The sequence below is a fragment of the Xyrauchen texanus genome, chromosome 41 (genome assembly GCF_025860055.1).
Source record: "Xyrauchen texanus isolate HMW12.3.18 chromosome 41, RBS_HiC_50CHRs, whole genome shotgun sequence".
Lineage (NCBI taxonomy): Eukaryota > Metazoa > Chordata > Actinopteri > Cypriniformes > Catostomidae > Xyrauchen > Xyrauchen texanus.
This window is the reverse complement of record NC_068316.1, coordinates 6,266,915-6,281,513: the sequence shown is the minus strand read 5'-3', so window position 1 is coordinate 6,281,513 and position 14,599 is coordinate 6,266,915. Positions and strand designations below refer to the sequence as shown.

The 14,599-nt window shown below is 37.6% G+C and overlaps 1 protein-coding gene across 1 annotated transcript in view; it reads right to left on the bottom strand.

The window, feature by feature from the left end:
* dnah5l (dynein, axonemal, heavy chain 5 like) overlaps positions 1–14,599 on the bottom strand; it is a 95,929-nt gene that overhangs the window by 41,048 nt on the left and 40,282 nt on the right. Inside the window, exons 20-44 of the mRNA XM_052113512.1 lie at positions 14,262–14,401; positions 13,678–13,829; positions 13,351–13,558; positions 12,564–12,651; positions 12,244–12,367; positions 10,669–10,835; positions 10,044–10,136; positions 9,724–9,927; positions 9,098–9,178; positions 8,039–8,443; positions 7,282–7,400; positions 6,320–6,456; positions 5,799–5,961; positions 5,594–5,705; positions 5,347–5,475; positions 5,130–5,230; positions 4,952–5,050; positions 4,642–4,795; positions 3,612–3,878; positions 3,178–3,306; positions 2,506–2,721; positions 2,201–2,347; positions 1,332–1,504; positions 1,018–1,196; positions 193–380 (exon numbers count right to left, since the gene is read on the bottom strand). Of these exons, the coding sequence (XP_051969472.1) occupies positions 193–380; positions 1,018–1,196; positions 1,332–1,504; positions 2,201–2,347; positions 2,506–2,721; positions 3,178–3,306; positions 3,612–3,878; positions 4,642–4,795; positions 4,952–5,050; positions 5,130–5,230; positions 5,347–5,475; positions 5,594–5,705; positions 5,799–5,961; positions 6,320–6,456; positions 7,282–7,400; positions 8,039–8,443; positions 9,098–9,178; positions 9,724–9,927; positions 10,044–10,136; positions 10,669–10,835; positions 12,244–12,367; positions 12,564–12,651; positions 13,351–13,558; positions 13,678–13,829; positions 14,262–14,401 (3,975 nt within the window). The remainder of the gene's footprint in view (positions 1–192; positions 381–1,017; positions 1,197–1,331; positions 1,505–2,200; positions 2,348–2,505; positions 2,722–3,177; positions 3,307–3,611; positions 3,879–4,641; positions 4,796–4,951; positions 5,051–5,129; positions 5,231–5,346; positions 5,476–5,593; positions 5,706–5,798; positions 5,962–6,319; positions 6,457–7,281; positions 7,401–8,038; positions 8,444–9,097; positions 9,179–9,723; positions 9,928–10,043; positions 10,137–10,668; positions 10,836–12,243; positions 12,368–12,563; positions 12,652–13,350; positions 13,559–13,677; positions 13,830–14,261; positions 14,402–14,599) is intronic.

Genomic DNA, 14,599 nt, shown 5'->3' with positions numbered 1-14,599 from the left:
CAAATATATATATTTTTTGGTAATCAGATTTATACCACAAATGCTGTCAATTGAGTTTTACTTGTATTGAACCCAGAATATTCCTTTGGTTGATAACCACTGTATTAGGTGTATTACCTGCAAACTACTTTTGATGACTGAAATATTGCATGATGCACAAGTTGGAAGCCTAAATTTATTCTTCCACATTACCATAGTAAGGAAGATGCCAAACTCTCTGTCCATTTCCACCAAATCTCCATCTGTGAATATGAACTGGGTCTTCTTGTTCTTCTTGCACTGCAGAACGATGTAGATTTGTTGAGCAGCCACTGAGAGCACAGGCAGCTCAATGCGGTTGAATTCATCAAAACAGCCCCATGCACCAGACTGGGCTAATCCTGTTTGACAAACATTATAAACATGAAGAGCCATGAAAGAAAGGTCACACAATTTAAATATGTAGTCCATTATCCTGATTAAGCATAAAAAAGAGGCTCTTTTAAGGTTAGTAAGGTTAATCTGTTATTCTGTTCTTCTGGACAGTTTTACAAGGTATTTTGTCTTCTGTGTTTGCTCAAAAAGAAAATAAAGTATCAATAAAATTATTTTGTTTTTAATATTTATTCTACAGTGGCCCCAAAGAGTATTTGGACACTTAAGCCACATTTAAAAATTAGATAACACAATATAAAACCAAGTGGCATGTATTTTAAAGTAAGTTATCAGAAGCACACTTTTAAAGCAAAGTTCATTAGGTTTAAAATGCTAAGATCATTTTTATAATGTTAACATTAAGACAAAAAGTATTTGGAGACCTGTTTGTCAAACATTTGTGGAACATAGTTCATAGTTAATGTGATGAACTAAACCTTTAGTTACTATGTTATGACATCTTGTTGTATAACTTGAGAGTCACTGATTCCATACATCCCCTAAAAATATTTTTTTCTTAAGTGTGGCTTAAGTGTCCAAATACTTTTTGGAGTCACATAAAATTTATAAGGATAATTGCTATATTCATGCAAGTCACTGAACCTTTATAGATGCGGCCCAGTCCACGGAAGTCCATCTGGTCTGAGCAATTGAAGACAACTACGTATTTTCCCAGGCAGCGGCCCATATCTTTGGTGGTTTCAGTTTTTCCTGTGCCAGCAGGGCCAGCGGGGGCCCCTCCCATACTCATCCCCAAAGCCTGGGCCAATGTGATATAACATCTGCAAAGGGACAAATTAAATATAAATCTGGAGACAATGTATGCCACTCATTAACTACCATTTTGCTGACTCCACTCTAATTTCCAATCTAAACCTGAGAGAGTTCCATCAATTCTTCAATGTGTCTATGCTCACCTATCAGTGAGAGGGGTGATAACTAGTCGGTCAGTGCAGCCGAGATACTCATTGCAGTAATCAAATTCCACATCAGTGATTTGTATTAAGCATCTGTCCGTTTCCTCTTCGAAGTAGAAGCGAGACTGTTTCTGCCATTCAAAGTCTAAGGGTGACCGGATGTTCATTCGCACCTTGAGTGGGAAATTAAAGCTTAGTGTTCCAGTGTGATGCTTAGAAGTGCAATAAACTGACTTGTATTGTTAGTGGTTTCTTAATCATTAAAACAGAAAGAATTCACAACAATTAGTGCTGTTTGTGTGCAAGTGCAGTCAAGTCTGTTGCTCTGTTAGAAAACATAGTCAGATGCCTACAGAGACCAAATTTTTTAGACATAATACAGTAGGTATTATGTGTGCTAATTATACAAAGTCTGTTCCAACAGGTATGCAACTTATTTGCTACCTCCTAAAATACCTTGTTTTACCCAAATTCTAAGAAAGCATCACGTTTAGTTTACGGAAATGTAATCTCAGAACAAATTACGACAAGCTCAGTTATTCAACACAGAAAAGTTGTAAAAAATAGTTCAGTGAAATAAAATGTTTTACCCAATAAAAGTATATGGCACGTATTTTCTTTATGCTTATTAGAATACCGTGCCATTAGTTTTAATAACATTTAACAGCTAATGTCCAACTTTATTGGGTGCTGAGTCTCCCATGATGAACACTATTTTGCACGGCAGAGTATCTGCCAATGTAGAGCATTACAAATTGTTTACTTATGCGGTCCCATACAGGTTACCATTGAAATGTAGGCAGTAGACAGCATGGATCTTGTAAGTGCATCTTGTAAGGTATTTTAAGGTAAATTCAAAGATAAATCACCAGGTCATCAAAAATGTCCTTCTGATGGACATGTATGGTGATGAGAGTCTCATATTTGGTTCTCTCCATCTTGGTCAGATCATGTGTGGTCATGTCTATCAGTTCGTTCAGCAGGTCCAAGAACTTCTGGTTAGTAGTCTGCATTTTCTGTACAAAGATGACAACATAATCAATAACAACACATAGTCAAACCAGTACTTCATCTCAAGAACTATTTAGAACACAAATAAATTTTTTGGTTAAACCATAACCAACAACCTACTGATTTTAAAAAGAAACCACTAAAACAAGAACAAAGTTTGAACCTTCTTGTCTGTCTTGCTAAGGCTAAGTGCCTCCTCAGCGTCTTTAGTCCAGATGAGCTGTATGCCGAGCAGTCCGATCTGAGCAGGGAACATGGACTGGAACTCCACTAGTTTAATCCCAGATTCACTAATGGCCATGTTGGCCTGTCGGATGATGTTGTGAATGGTCTTCTTCACTCCATTCAGCAACAGACCCAGCCAGGCTTCAACATTACCCTGTGGTATGACATCAATAACTTCATAACATATGATCTTCATCATTATGACATTTTTAAATTAAACCTTTAACATCAAACCATTTCATTGCAGTGATGTACTTTTGTACTTTAGGAGTGGTGCATTTTATATTACCCTAATGTACTGTCAATATTTGTCAAAAAATTGTGAATGGCATTTCTATCCGGCTGTTAAAATCCAGTTATAAGCACATTGCTATGTGGCTGCTGAGTGGTTGCTATGTTTTGCTGTAGGTGGTTGTAAGATGGTTTCTTACTGCCTAAGTCTCCATTATATTTTTCTGGTCAATTGAAACCAATTTTATCAACCACCAGGCAAAAATCACAAGCCCAATTTCTTAGCAAACTAATAGCATGCCTCTCCTCAACAAGCTGCTATTGGGAAACAATTTGTGAATAACTCTTGAACATTGTACAAATGGTCAGGGGTTTGCACCTGGGCATTGACTGGTTCACACAGATCCACGGTTTCCCCCTCCTGCGACTGAAAACTGAGTATCTGGTCATAGTTCTTCTCGTGAAACACAACTCTGTTCACATTATCGAAAAGGTTTAACAGGTGAGCCTGAAAGGTATTGAAATGAAAGAATAAAACAAGTATAAAAGAACATTAAAAAGCAAAATTTGTACTTTTCATTTGTTCGCCTAAAAATGAAAAAAAAAAAGGAGATGTTAGGCAGAATGTTAGCAAATGTCTGTTCCTTTTCATACAGTTTTGATAAACCCATATTGTATTTGAATGACCTTCCTAACATATATTCATATTCACTGAATGCTGCTTTTGGCCACCATAATAACATGAGAACTGTTTCATGGCACCATTATATGGTGCTAAAATCCCAAATTGTAAACCCAGTTAGATGAAGCCACCTGTATGGTGTGCGAGTCAGATGCCTGTCCCAGTATCTCCAGCAAGGAAGGGTCAGACACAAAAAAGAAGCGAGGGAAGACAAGGCGTTTCTTCTCCAGGTATCCGCTAAGAGATTTCTGACACACTTCCAGCTGCTCCAGCAGGTGGGGCAGCAACTGTATCAGCATCTCATCCCCAACACAGCACTGAATCACACCTGGAATCTCATGCGCCCGCTGCATTATCCTCTGCCAGGACTTATCAATGTGCTGGAAGCGTTTTGCCTCCTGTGGACAGTTTATTTTCAGATAGGTGGGTGAAATGGGTATGTTTCGGCCAACATGTCAGAACATATTTGTTTTGAATTCTTCAATCATTTCTATGGGTGCAGACAGCCAATATATAGTTCACCCAAATATTTGTATTTATCATCATTTACTCACCCTCATGCCATCCCAGATGAGAGGACTCGGTTCATGCTGCCACTCATGTGACGTAAGCACACTGACATGTTCAAATTAAAACCAATTAAGCTTGTGAACAGCGTACTCTCGTAAACAAATCGAGCTGCATCACATAATTTCTGAAGTTTACATTCCGATGTGATTACGTCACATGAGAGGCGTAGTAATCAACCAAGTTCACACATGGACACGCATCGGATAACGACCAGAAGTAAACACTTACTGTATAGTGAAAAGGTCTTAAATATTGATCTGTTTCCTACCCAAAGCGATCGTTTCACTTTAAAATACACTCGTTTAACAACTGTCATCATATGGATTACTTTAGCAAAGACTGTCTGGGCTTTTTGGAGATTTAAAGTGTTGATCACCATCTAATTTGCATTGTATGGACCTAACGAGCTGAGATTATCTTCTAAAAATCTGTTTGTGTTCTGCTGAAGAAAGAAAGTCTTACATATCTGGGATGACATAGGTGTGAAGAAATGATTGTGAGTGAACTAAGCCTTTAAAAAAAGGGGACAAGTAACTCCTTTTCAATCAATGGGGGGGGGGGCCCTAAATCTATGCTTATGATTCACGTTACCTGCGGCAGTTGTTTGGCAATGTCTCCTCCCACAAACACAGCCTCGAGGTACAGCCACAGATTCTGCACTGTTATCCACTTTTCAATAACCTCTGAGCTGTTTGTCAACTTTTGCACCCACTGCTGGATGGTGGGCTTAAATGGAGCATTATACCTACAAAAATAATCCATTAATGTTTAACAAACAACTGACCCAAAAAGTTATTTACAAGATTAAAAAATATATATTTTAAATTATTGGGAAAAAAAAACAAAAAAACAAGGGGGATACAAAAATGTTAAATATTTATAATTGCTTAAAACAAAACACCTGTTGCTCATTAAAGACCCAAGCACCATAAGACTGTCCTCTATTAGTGCCACCTTCTCCGTGGTGTCCGATCCCTTCAGCAGCAGCTCTCCACGGCTCCTAAGAGGATTTACATTTTGTCTATCAAATGCATATAAAAAAATTATACATTTAATCAAAGATGGATTCCTTCTCTGACCTGAATGATGCAAACATGAACTGGTGGCTGTTCCATTCGGTCACCACGTCTTTAAGTTTGGCCTCAATGTCTCGTTCCTTCACAGCACTGATACACACATCCTGGTAATCAGAAAAAGATGATAAATGTTCAAAATGTCTCAATCTGGATCCAACCATTGATTATATGTTTAATGGCACTGTACATATATTACCATATTATACTGCCCACACAATACCTCAATATCTTCTTTATTTTTCAGCAGAGGTGCTTCCATGACATTCCGCAGGCTAAAATTACCAGATTCCACTTCAAATTTGTGGCCTGTTATATCACTTAAGCGTTGCCAATGTCTGGACAGCAGTGCCTATTTTGTGATAGCATATGTTAGGAAAATATTTTCTTCTGTAAGGTACAGCACAATTTCCATGCTTTTTGTACAAATGTAATATGACGTCAGTGAACTGAGGCTGGTTTAAGTTCACCTTATTTGCCATCATGTAAAGTAGAGGACAGGTTTCATTGAAGTCATCAATAGTCTTCTTCAGATCATTAAAAGCTTGCCATTCTTTCAAGGCCGGAGGTAGCTTACGAATCCTTCAAAATAATGACAAAATCAGCTCCCAAATAAAAGTGTTACCATATTTGTAACATTTAAAAAAATTAAATAAATCTAAAAACATAACAAACCTATTTTGAAAATCCAGCATTTCATTATTAATCTTGTCGATGTTGAGGTCTGCCCATAATATGTCATAGTAGCCGGTAACATTGTCAATGACAGAATTGTAGAGGCTGTAGAGCTTGGATAGAAGGGTGAGCTCTCGCTTGATTCTGTGAAGATCAGGATACTCTGAAAGGAGGAGATAAGGAAAGAGAGAAAAAAAGTTGGTGATTTTAGATCCAGGAATTTGTGTACACAAACAATTAGGACACATACCTGTCATAGCAATTTTATTGCAAGTTTGAAATTGTAAACTTTGGCACGTAAATGATCTTGGATAATTTTTTTTACTTTTCTAAGCAATCAAATGCATTATTTTCACTTAAAGGAAAATAAAATATGTCATAAACATGAACCTTGACATAGACACTTGAGGGTGTGTTCTTGGGCCATTGAGCAACCACCTACAAGAACCCCTTGTTTATATATATATATATATATATATATATATATATATAAAACGAATAATACAGGAAAAAACAAGTACCTTTAACAGAGAGGCCAAAAAGTTCTTCACCACTGGAAAAGGTGACATATTTCCTCCACAGTTCTTCAAACTTGGCCTGATAAACTTGCAACCTGTCACTGGCTTCACGAGGTGCCAAACCGGGTACTCCAGGACCACTGAACACACATGCACGCACGCACGCACGCACGCACGCACGCACACACGCACGCACACACGCACGCACGCACGCACACACACAAACACACACAAAGTCCTTATATTAAGGGTATGTCTCAATCAGCTCCCTAGTTCATTAGTCAGGGCACTGGTCAGGGATTCAGACATTTCTAGGGCCGTCCCAATCGCGAAATCATTCTAGTACACTAAAACATTGGCATTGTAAACTTCCTAGAATGAACCGTCAAAACCAGGGAACGCCGTTTCTCAGTGTTCCCTTACCGGAAATGTTGTCATGTCTTCTGAAGTCTACAAATCGTTAGAGGATGAGCGCAAGTGTAAATTTACAATTTCAAAGCCTTATTTTCTCTTTAAAAGTGAAATACCTTAATTAAAGGGAAACAATATTTTAAATATAAGAGTTGTAAGAAAAAAGTACCCTAAAATACCCTCCTTCATATATTTATTTCCTCCTTTATGTAATTTATGTTTTATAATAACAATATATGTTTTAATATCTATAACAAAAACACATGGCAGTATAATTTATACAGTGATGATGCTGATTAAAACCAGCTGCATTTAAAAGCGTGACCTCTTAATCATGTCGCAGGTAATTGAGTTATAAATGTCCCAATGTTCAGTGGATCAACACCCTTGCCATTGCCCAAATTCGTGTTCGTAATAAAGTGATTTATTACATAAGGAGCTACTCTAGGGTGTGAGATGAGACAAACCTTAAGACACTGTAACAGCTTTTAGAGATACAAATATAAAATTAGATAATCAATATTAAATATCAATATCAGACTTTTCTTTGTTACCTGTTGTCATAGTCAGAATAGAAATTTAGCACTGTTTTCTGGAAGGTCTCAACTCCAGCAAGAAGCTCGGCTTTCATGTGAGGTTGAATTTCCTCAAGGTTATTCTGTGTTTTTTTCACCTTTAAATGAAAATTAGAACAAATGTAAAATATTAAAGTAAATGTTTACCCAACAAAAACTCAATGTAGATAGGGATGACACTCTACTTCCTTTAGTTAAGGAGATTATATGACCATGAACAGCTGAAAATTGTTTGTCTGCAAGTATATGGCATAAACCTTTTGTAGCATTAAAACAGACATAAGTTATGCTTCTGTTAAAGACTGCAAGTAATGTTCTTTTCAGTTTTGACATATTTTCTATTGAAAAAGGAAGTTGGGGTGGGGCACATCTAAGGGCTTGTAAAAAATGTTTAATAGCCAATAGGATTTAGTTTCTGTCATAGTCAACAAAAACCATGATTTGCTACGTGCTATTGCTAGTCGTGGGCTGGTGTGGTGTTTAGAGGGAGAAGACATTCTCATTCTAGATAACAATTTGTTGGACAAAATCTTGATACACCCCCATCAACAAAAGTTATCAATATTTTTGGTCTGGGAGAAATACTGCACATTTTGAATGCATATATATGTTAAAAATGTGTTTTGTCAACTTTTAGAAGTACACTGTCATCTAGATGGGCTCAAAACGTACAGACATGGACTAAAAGCTACAAAACTCCCAATTTAAATTACATGGGGAAAAACAATTCCCTCACCATCACATTGAGTTCTTTCCAAGTGAACACTAGTCCATCAATCTTTTCTGCATTTCCATCTTTGAAGTAGAGCTCGTGACGATTAAGCAGGGTGAATGACTCTTCAACCGGTCCGATGATGGTGTCTATCTGTATCTCCTGTCCTCGCACGTCACGTAGGGCAGCCATGGCCCCCCTCACGTCATCCAGGTCAGAGATGGGTCTCTGGAGCTGCCTGCTCACCCCTTCCACAAAAGAGCTGATCTCAGCCATGCCTGCAGAGGCCTGCTTATTTAGAGCTGCACCAAACTCCCGTTTCCAGGTCCGGCATTCTTGAGTGAGTGACAGTTTAAGGGAGTCGGTCTCGTAGAGGATGGGGCCCACAGTACATGTGGCAGGAAGCTCTTCAATCTGGGCCTCAAGTTTCTGATGTGAAGAGGAAGTTGGAGTCACTCTCAGGTAGACTGCAGGTCTTAAAGTCAACATGAAACACCATTCGCAAGCCATTTTACTTCCATAATGTGATGTATATTTGAGTAAAATAGGATATTCAAAGAGAGGTGTCGAGTGGAATTAGATTTTTGAAAAGTGGGTGTTCTATACCAGAATGGAGCCAGCCCTGAATGCATGTTTACAGTTGATTAAGGGGGACTATTGAAACACCGCCGACACCCACTTTTGGAGAGGCTTTTTGTATGAGATGTGGAGGCTAATGGTCAAATTTACCCCCAAGAGCATATTAATATCCCAGTGGTATATAATAACCTTAATTAATAATAACCTTTATTACATTAATGCTACCCTCCATTAAATAACTGTGCAAATGGCAACATTTTAGACTGGCTGCATTACCTACAACAGCAGCCTAAAAAATAACTAAATAGCTATTAGTCAATTGTTAACATTAACCAACAGACATGAGGCCTATGTGAAGTAAGTCGAAAAGGAAAGTAGTTTCAATTGTTATTACATTTTTAAGAAAGCAAATTGGGCCAATTTTTGGCTTCATGTTGACTTAACACTTTATAACATTTCAATAAGGGCCTTTGCTAGTATGTGATGCATTTAACAATTACGTACAGAATACAGAGAGAGCTGGTTGCAGAATTCTGGCAAAGATGGGTTGGTCTCCAAAAACGCTTTCACTTGCTCTGTTGGATTCTGGATTGAAAAAAAGTGTCATGTCACAATTATGATTTCAATATGTTAATCGAATTATACTCATAAAATCTATGTCCCAAAACTTGAATCTGAGGAAGAGCAGTTTCAAACTTGCTGCATCACAATCAGTTATGAGACAGGCAAGAACTAATGCTGTTTGACATCTCTGTCAAAACCATTGAGACATACATGCATCTTGTGTAAGCATCACTAAGATTTGAGGGCAAGATTTTCTGCAAATTACAACTTAAAGGAAAACTACAATTCTGTCTTTATTCACCCTCATGTTGTTCCAAATCCATTTAACATTTATTTTGGAACATAAAAGGTTGGGCAGAATGTTATGAACTGACACTCTCAGTCACTATTCACATTCATTTAAAAAAAAATAAAAATGCAATGAATGTGAATGGTGACTGAGGCTGTTCCGTGTTACATGGAAGAGCGAAATTCACAGTGTTTCAAAACAAAGCATGTATTTCAATTAAGCAATTCAATTGAAATGGACTGGATTGATTTAAAAAAAAAAAAAAAAAATGTATTACCTGATTCCACAGATCAGAAAAGTGAGACAACCCTTCTACAATGTCCCTTGTGTCCACTTTAAGAGAGGCTATCACAGCGCCTAGTTGGGCCACAGCCTTGGTCACATCCTTATGTTCTGCCAACTGTCTGTCCAAAGGCCTCTGTGTGATCTGTTTAGTGACCAGATTGTCATCTCCCAGCTCCTTTGCTGCTAACTGCTCTACCTGTGGAGTCACAGGACTTACAGTATATAGTGAACTTCCAGTATTAAGTCCATCATTCCATTCTATTACAGTAATACATGCATAATATTAAATATAGTAGTGCTTTAGAGCATTACCTGCAATTGCTTTAGCTGGAGATGGGAAAATTTCCATAGGGGAATATCATTTGCCGTTGAAAGAACTGTAGTTACAACTTTATTAAGAATGCCCTGCACAACACAAATGAGACAAATGAGTGAGGAATTGTTTGATGATTGATACATGTCATATACAGTAGCTTTAACATCTTTTTTAATCCATCCATATTAATATGTATGTAAATATACACACAATGATTTCTATTTCCACCAGAATATAAAAACGGGACCACTAATTCCACGATAGGTTTGAGCATGCAAAATTATTTATATCCTGCAATACTGCAAACCGGTTGGGCTCTTTGAATTCTGTGATGCTCAGATCCTTCATTGGGTAAATGTATTTTGGTTATGCAAATCTGCAGATCAGAGTTCACCAAACGTTTTGTACACTATGGAAAACAAACTTTCTTTACATAAACTTGCGTTTCTGCTCTCCTGCATTTACATGCCATTTTAATGAATATAAGTGTTCAAAGTCTAATGTGACCAAAGAGTGTTGATCATACCAACTCATTCACATTATTGAATATGTATTAATTATGTACTGTATATCAATACTGTGTTCTATACTGTTTTATTTCTTTTTTTTTCAAATCAGTACCTGTATCTCCTCTAATCTTGGTCTGAGGGTGATGTTGGGAATGGCCAGCTCAACAGAAGCCTTGAAAAGGGGAGCTTGAACGGCAGCTTCCCTTTGAGTGGAAGACCGATACTTTGTGCTCGCAACATGCAGTCGAAGCCGCAGAGAATCCAGAGAGAGTTTGGTAGCTTTTAAATGAGGAAAACAAAAATATTTCTAAGCGATCCTTACAGATATCTAGAAATAAATAACTGCATCATGAGATTGGATTTGAATCAGACTTTCATTCAGAGCCTCATTATAAGGGAATCATAGGGAAATTCAGGAATGTTTGAAATTCAGCAAACCGTGCCCTGAAAAGTAATTGTCTACCTTCACAAATAAATAAATGTAAAAAAAGAACATTGTTTAAAGGATTAGTTAACCCAAAAATGAAAAACAGAGAACAGAACTTATTAATCATGTCTGAAGAAATTGTAGTCGAAGAATTTATGCATTTCTATGCCCAGCTGTTCTATGCCCAGTTTTTGTACTGGTGCTAGTTCACAGCGGACGGAGTTACCTGTGCGATGCCGAAAATAGAAAACAAGTGATAGAATGTAGCATTGCTCGTCACTAATGGTTAGGACAAAAACACTGATTAGCATAGAAAATATACAGCGTATCGTTTGCCATCAGTTTAGGACACAGTGTGACTGTGGCTGCCTGTAGCCTCCTCTATGAAGTACTCCATTCAAAAATATAAGGCTGGTCATAGAAATGCATAAATTCTTCAACTACAAACTCTTAAGACATGTTTAGTAAGTTCTGTTCACTGATTTATGTGGAGCTGTGCTGTGTTCTGTTGTTGCTATAGCTGTGGAGGACCTGTTTTTAGATTAAAAAAAAGATAACACCCCAATGTCACGATGGTGCTGCGTGAACTGTTGCTCTCATGCCCTATCATGAACGTGCACAAGAGATCAGTGAAAATTTTCACTAAATATACATTTGATTTCCGTTTGTTTCTCAGTAAACCTTATTGTATGCTATCATAACAATCATGAGCCTCATGGAATTATTTATTAGACATCTGAATTATACTTTTGCGTACTTTTGAAGTTTGAGGTAGTCACCATAAACAGCCATTGTATGACATCACTGAGCACAACATTTTCTCACAATTTCTCCCTTTTTGTTAAGAAAAAGAAAGTCATACAGCGTTAGAACAACAAAGGGGTGAGTAAACAATGATTATATTTTCATTTTTGTGTGAACTATCCCTTCTAGGTATGCTTTCCATCCATTGACCAAGCATTCACATCTGCAATTGCTTACCTAGGTTGGTGGGTGAATATCACAGAAAGGTGTCCAGGTAATAGTTTACCCCAAACATCCAAAGAAAAAGGAAAAGAAGTAATTATACTTTGTATAAACTAAAAAGTCTCCTATTAGGACCCCTAAGATTTTTGCTTTGTGACATTATTTTCAGGACAATGACCTTATTTTATTGCCAATTTACCAAATAGCAGACAATATTTTCTTTTTGGTTTTGGGGTGAAATGTGACCTGGACATTTCTGGACAGGTTCTGTGAGATGTGTGAATGCATATGTACCTCTGACCAGGGCCTCTGTGTTTCTCTGACACAACTGTCCCATCATGATGTAGTAGGCACATGGCAGGCATTGCAGACAACGCGTCTTCTGCTTAGCATCAGGGTGCAGACATTCGTACGGGTCCTGAACATACAGTACAAATACACACAAGGATTTTTTCATCAGACTAATTTATTATTATGTCAAACTAACCATGTAACACTTTATGTGGAAGAAGCCTCCCAAACAAAAGCTCAATAAAGTATTTAATTAAAATACATAACAAAAAAGCCATCAAGAAACTCTCAAAAGGAGTTTATAATTGATGTGCTTACAGTACCTCCAAGTTGACCATTTCTGAAGGTGTCATCACACTTTTCAGTTCCTCAATCATCTCAAACATGGAGCACTCCACCTGCTGACTTGCACTTTAGGACAGACAGACAAATGAATCCCCAAAATACTTAACTATGGACCAGAATCAGGATAAGTCATATTTCATTTGACATAAATGAAAATGAGGATGAAAGGTGTAGATGTACAGTCTGTTCAAGGTCTTGTATTGTGGTGTTGATCATTCAGCTGATGAAACATTGTACATTTTTCATTCTAAAACATTTCTAGTGGATAACAGACATGGAAAACATGGGTTATGAAATTCTGATGTGACATTTTAACATTTAAAAGAACTCATGAAATTAATTGATGAGAGGAGTTTTCTTTCCTGTTTTAACGTATTTCCTATTGAAACAGGAAGTTTGAGAGAGACATATAAAAGAGTTTGTTACTTCCATTTTAAAATAGCCAATAGGCATTAGTAGGGTCATAGCCATAAACTTGAGTTTGCTACTTGCTAGTCAATTGCGAGTGGTATTAGAGCAAGGGGCACTCTCATACTAGAGAGCATTTGATACGGCACAAGTCTGTGTGTTGCAAAATCAATATTCATCTATATGTGTGGGCCATTTTCTGGCAGAAGTTCCAGAGCACCTTTAAAACACCAATTAAACAGACACCTCCTCATAGCCATGTTTTCATCAGTGTCAAATGAAATATAGTGAGGCCCATTCATCTGTTTTCAGCACATTATCAGTGGAAACAGATTCTGAAAGCTTTCATTCACTCACGTCTTCAATGTTTGTCTTGCTGTGCTGATTGTAGTCTCTGTATTGGTCAAGAAGTTCTGGGGTGGAATTGGTTCCTCCACAGGCAGTGTAAGCAGAGGAGTGGACGACATGGATTCTAGGACACGTTCAAGCCGGCATTCCAGAATATCTATGGCAATCTTTGCTATTTGTTCCAGCTCTTTCAGGGCCTTATACACACCGTCTATGACTGCAACAATGAAAACAGTCTTAGTACATTAATATATCGTTCATTGCTGGGTTGTCTCCAAGCTACAGCCTCTGAGCCATCTTTGGCCCGCTGTCTGTTCTGATGTATGAATTGCTTACAAAAGTTGATAGAGAGGGATTTCCATGACATCACAATCAGTCCAGGGAATAGGGCTTTTACTACACGCCCAATGAAGGGATTCATCAGGGGTTGTAACACATTGGGTATCCTCTTGACTGCTGCATCAAAGTCATCCAGCATCATCTGCAATCTGAAAATAGAGAAATTCCACTTTGTTCTAATACAAATATTACATTTAATTCAATAACAAAATACAGAATATAAAGAATAAAAATATATGTATTTTGTGGGTTCGGCTTATTTTTGCAATAAGGTGAATGTTTCAGGGTCGTGTCCACAAGGTAACCCTCCAATTACCTAAAGTCTTGCGAGAGCCAATTGAATGTTCATACACTTTGTTTTTTGTGTTTATTTAGAGCACTACAGAAACCCTATACCTAGCCTAGCCTAACCTTAGCCCTACTACTAAATCTAACCCTAAACCTAATTTAAGTAACAGTGAATGAATGAGACTCTCGTGAGACCTAGGCTGCCAGGGGTTACCTTCTAGACAAAGCCATGTTACAGTTTTAATACAACCGCTTTATATCTAATATAGGGTTCATAGCTTTTATGCACTCACCTGTTCCGACACTTCTTCAGCTGCTGTTCATTTGGACTCTTGTCCAGGATATCTTTGGGTACATCAGCACCTAATTGTTTCATCCACTTTGCCTCTTCCAATACCTCCAGGACCAGGGGATCAATATTCACATAGAACACCTAATGACAATTAACAAAAGATTCACAAAGATTCAACAAATCCATACTATAACTTCATGGACAATTCAAATACTAGCAGGGGCCGTTCAAACAGGATAACCTTTTGTGTCTGTCTGCACTGTTTTAAATCGTTTTTCTGTGTATACATGTGCTAGACCTACTTTTCTGACCATTATAATGTATCTCGCTGTCAAGTAA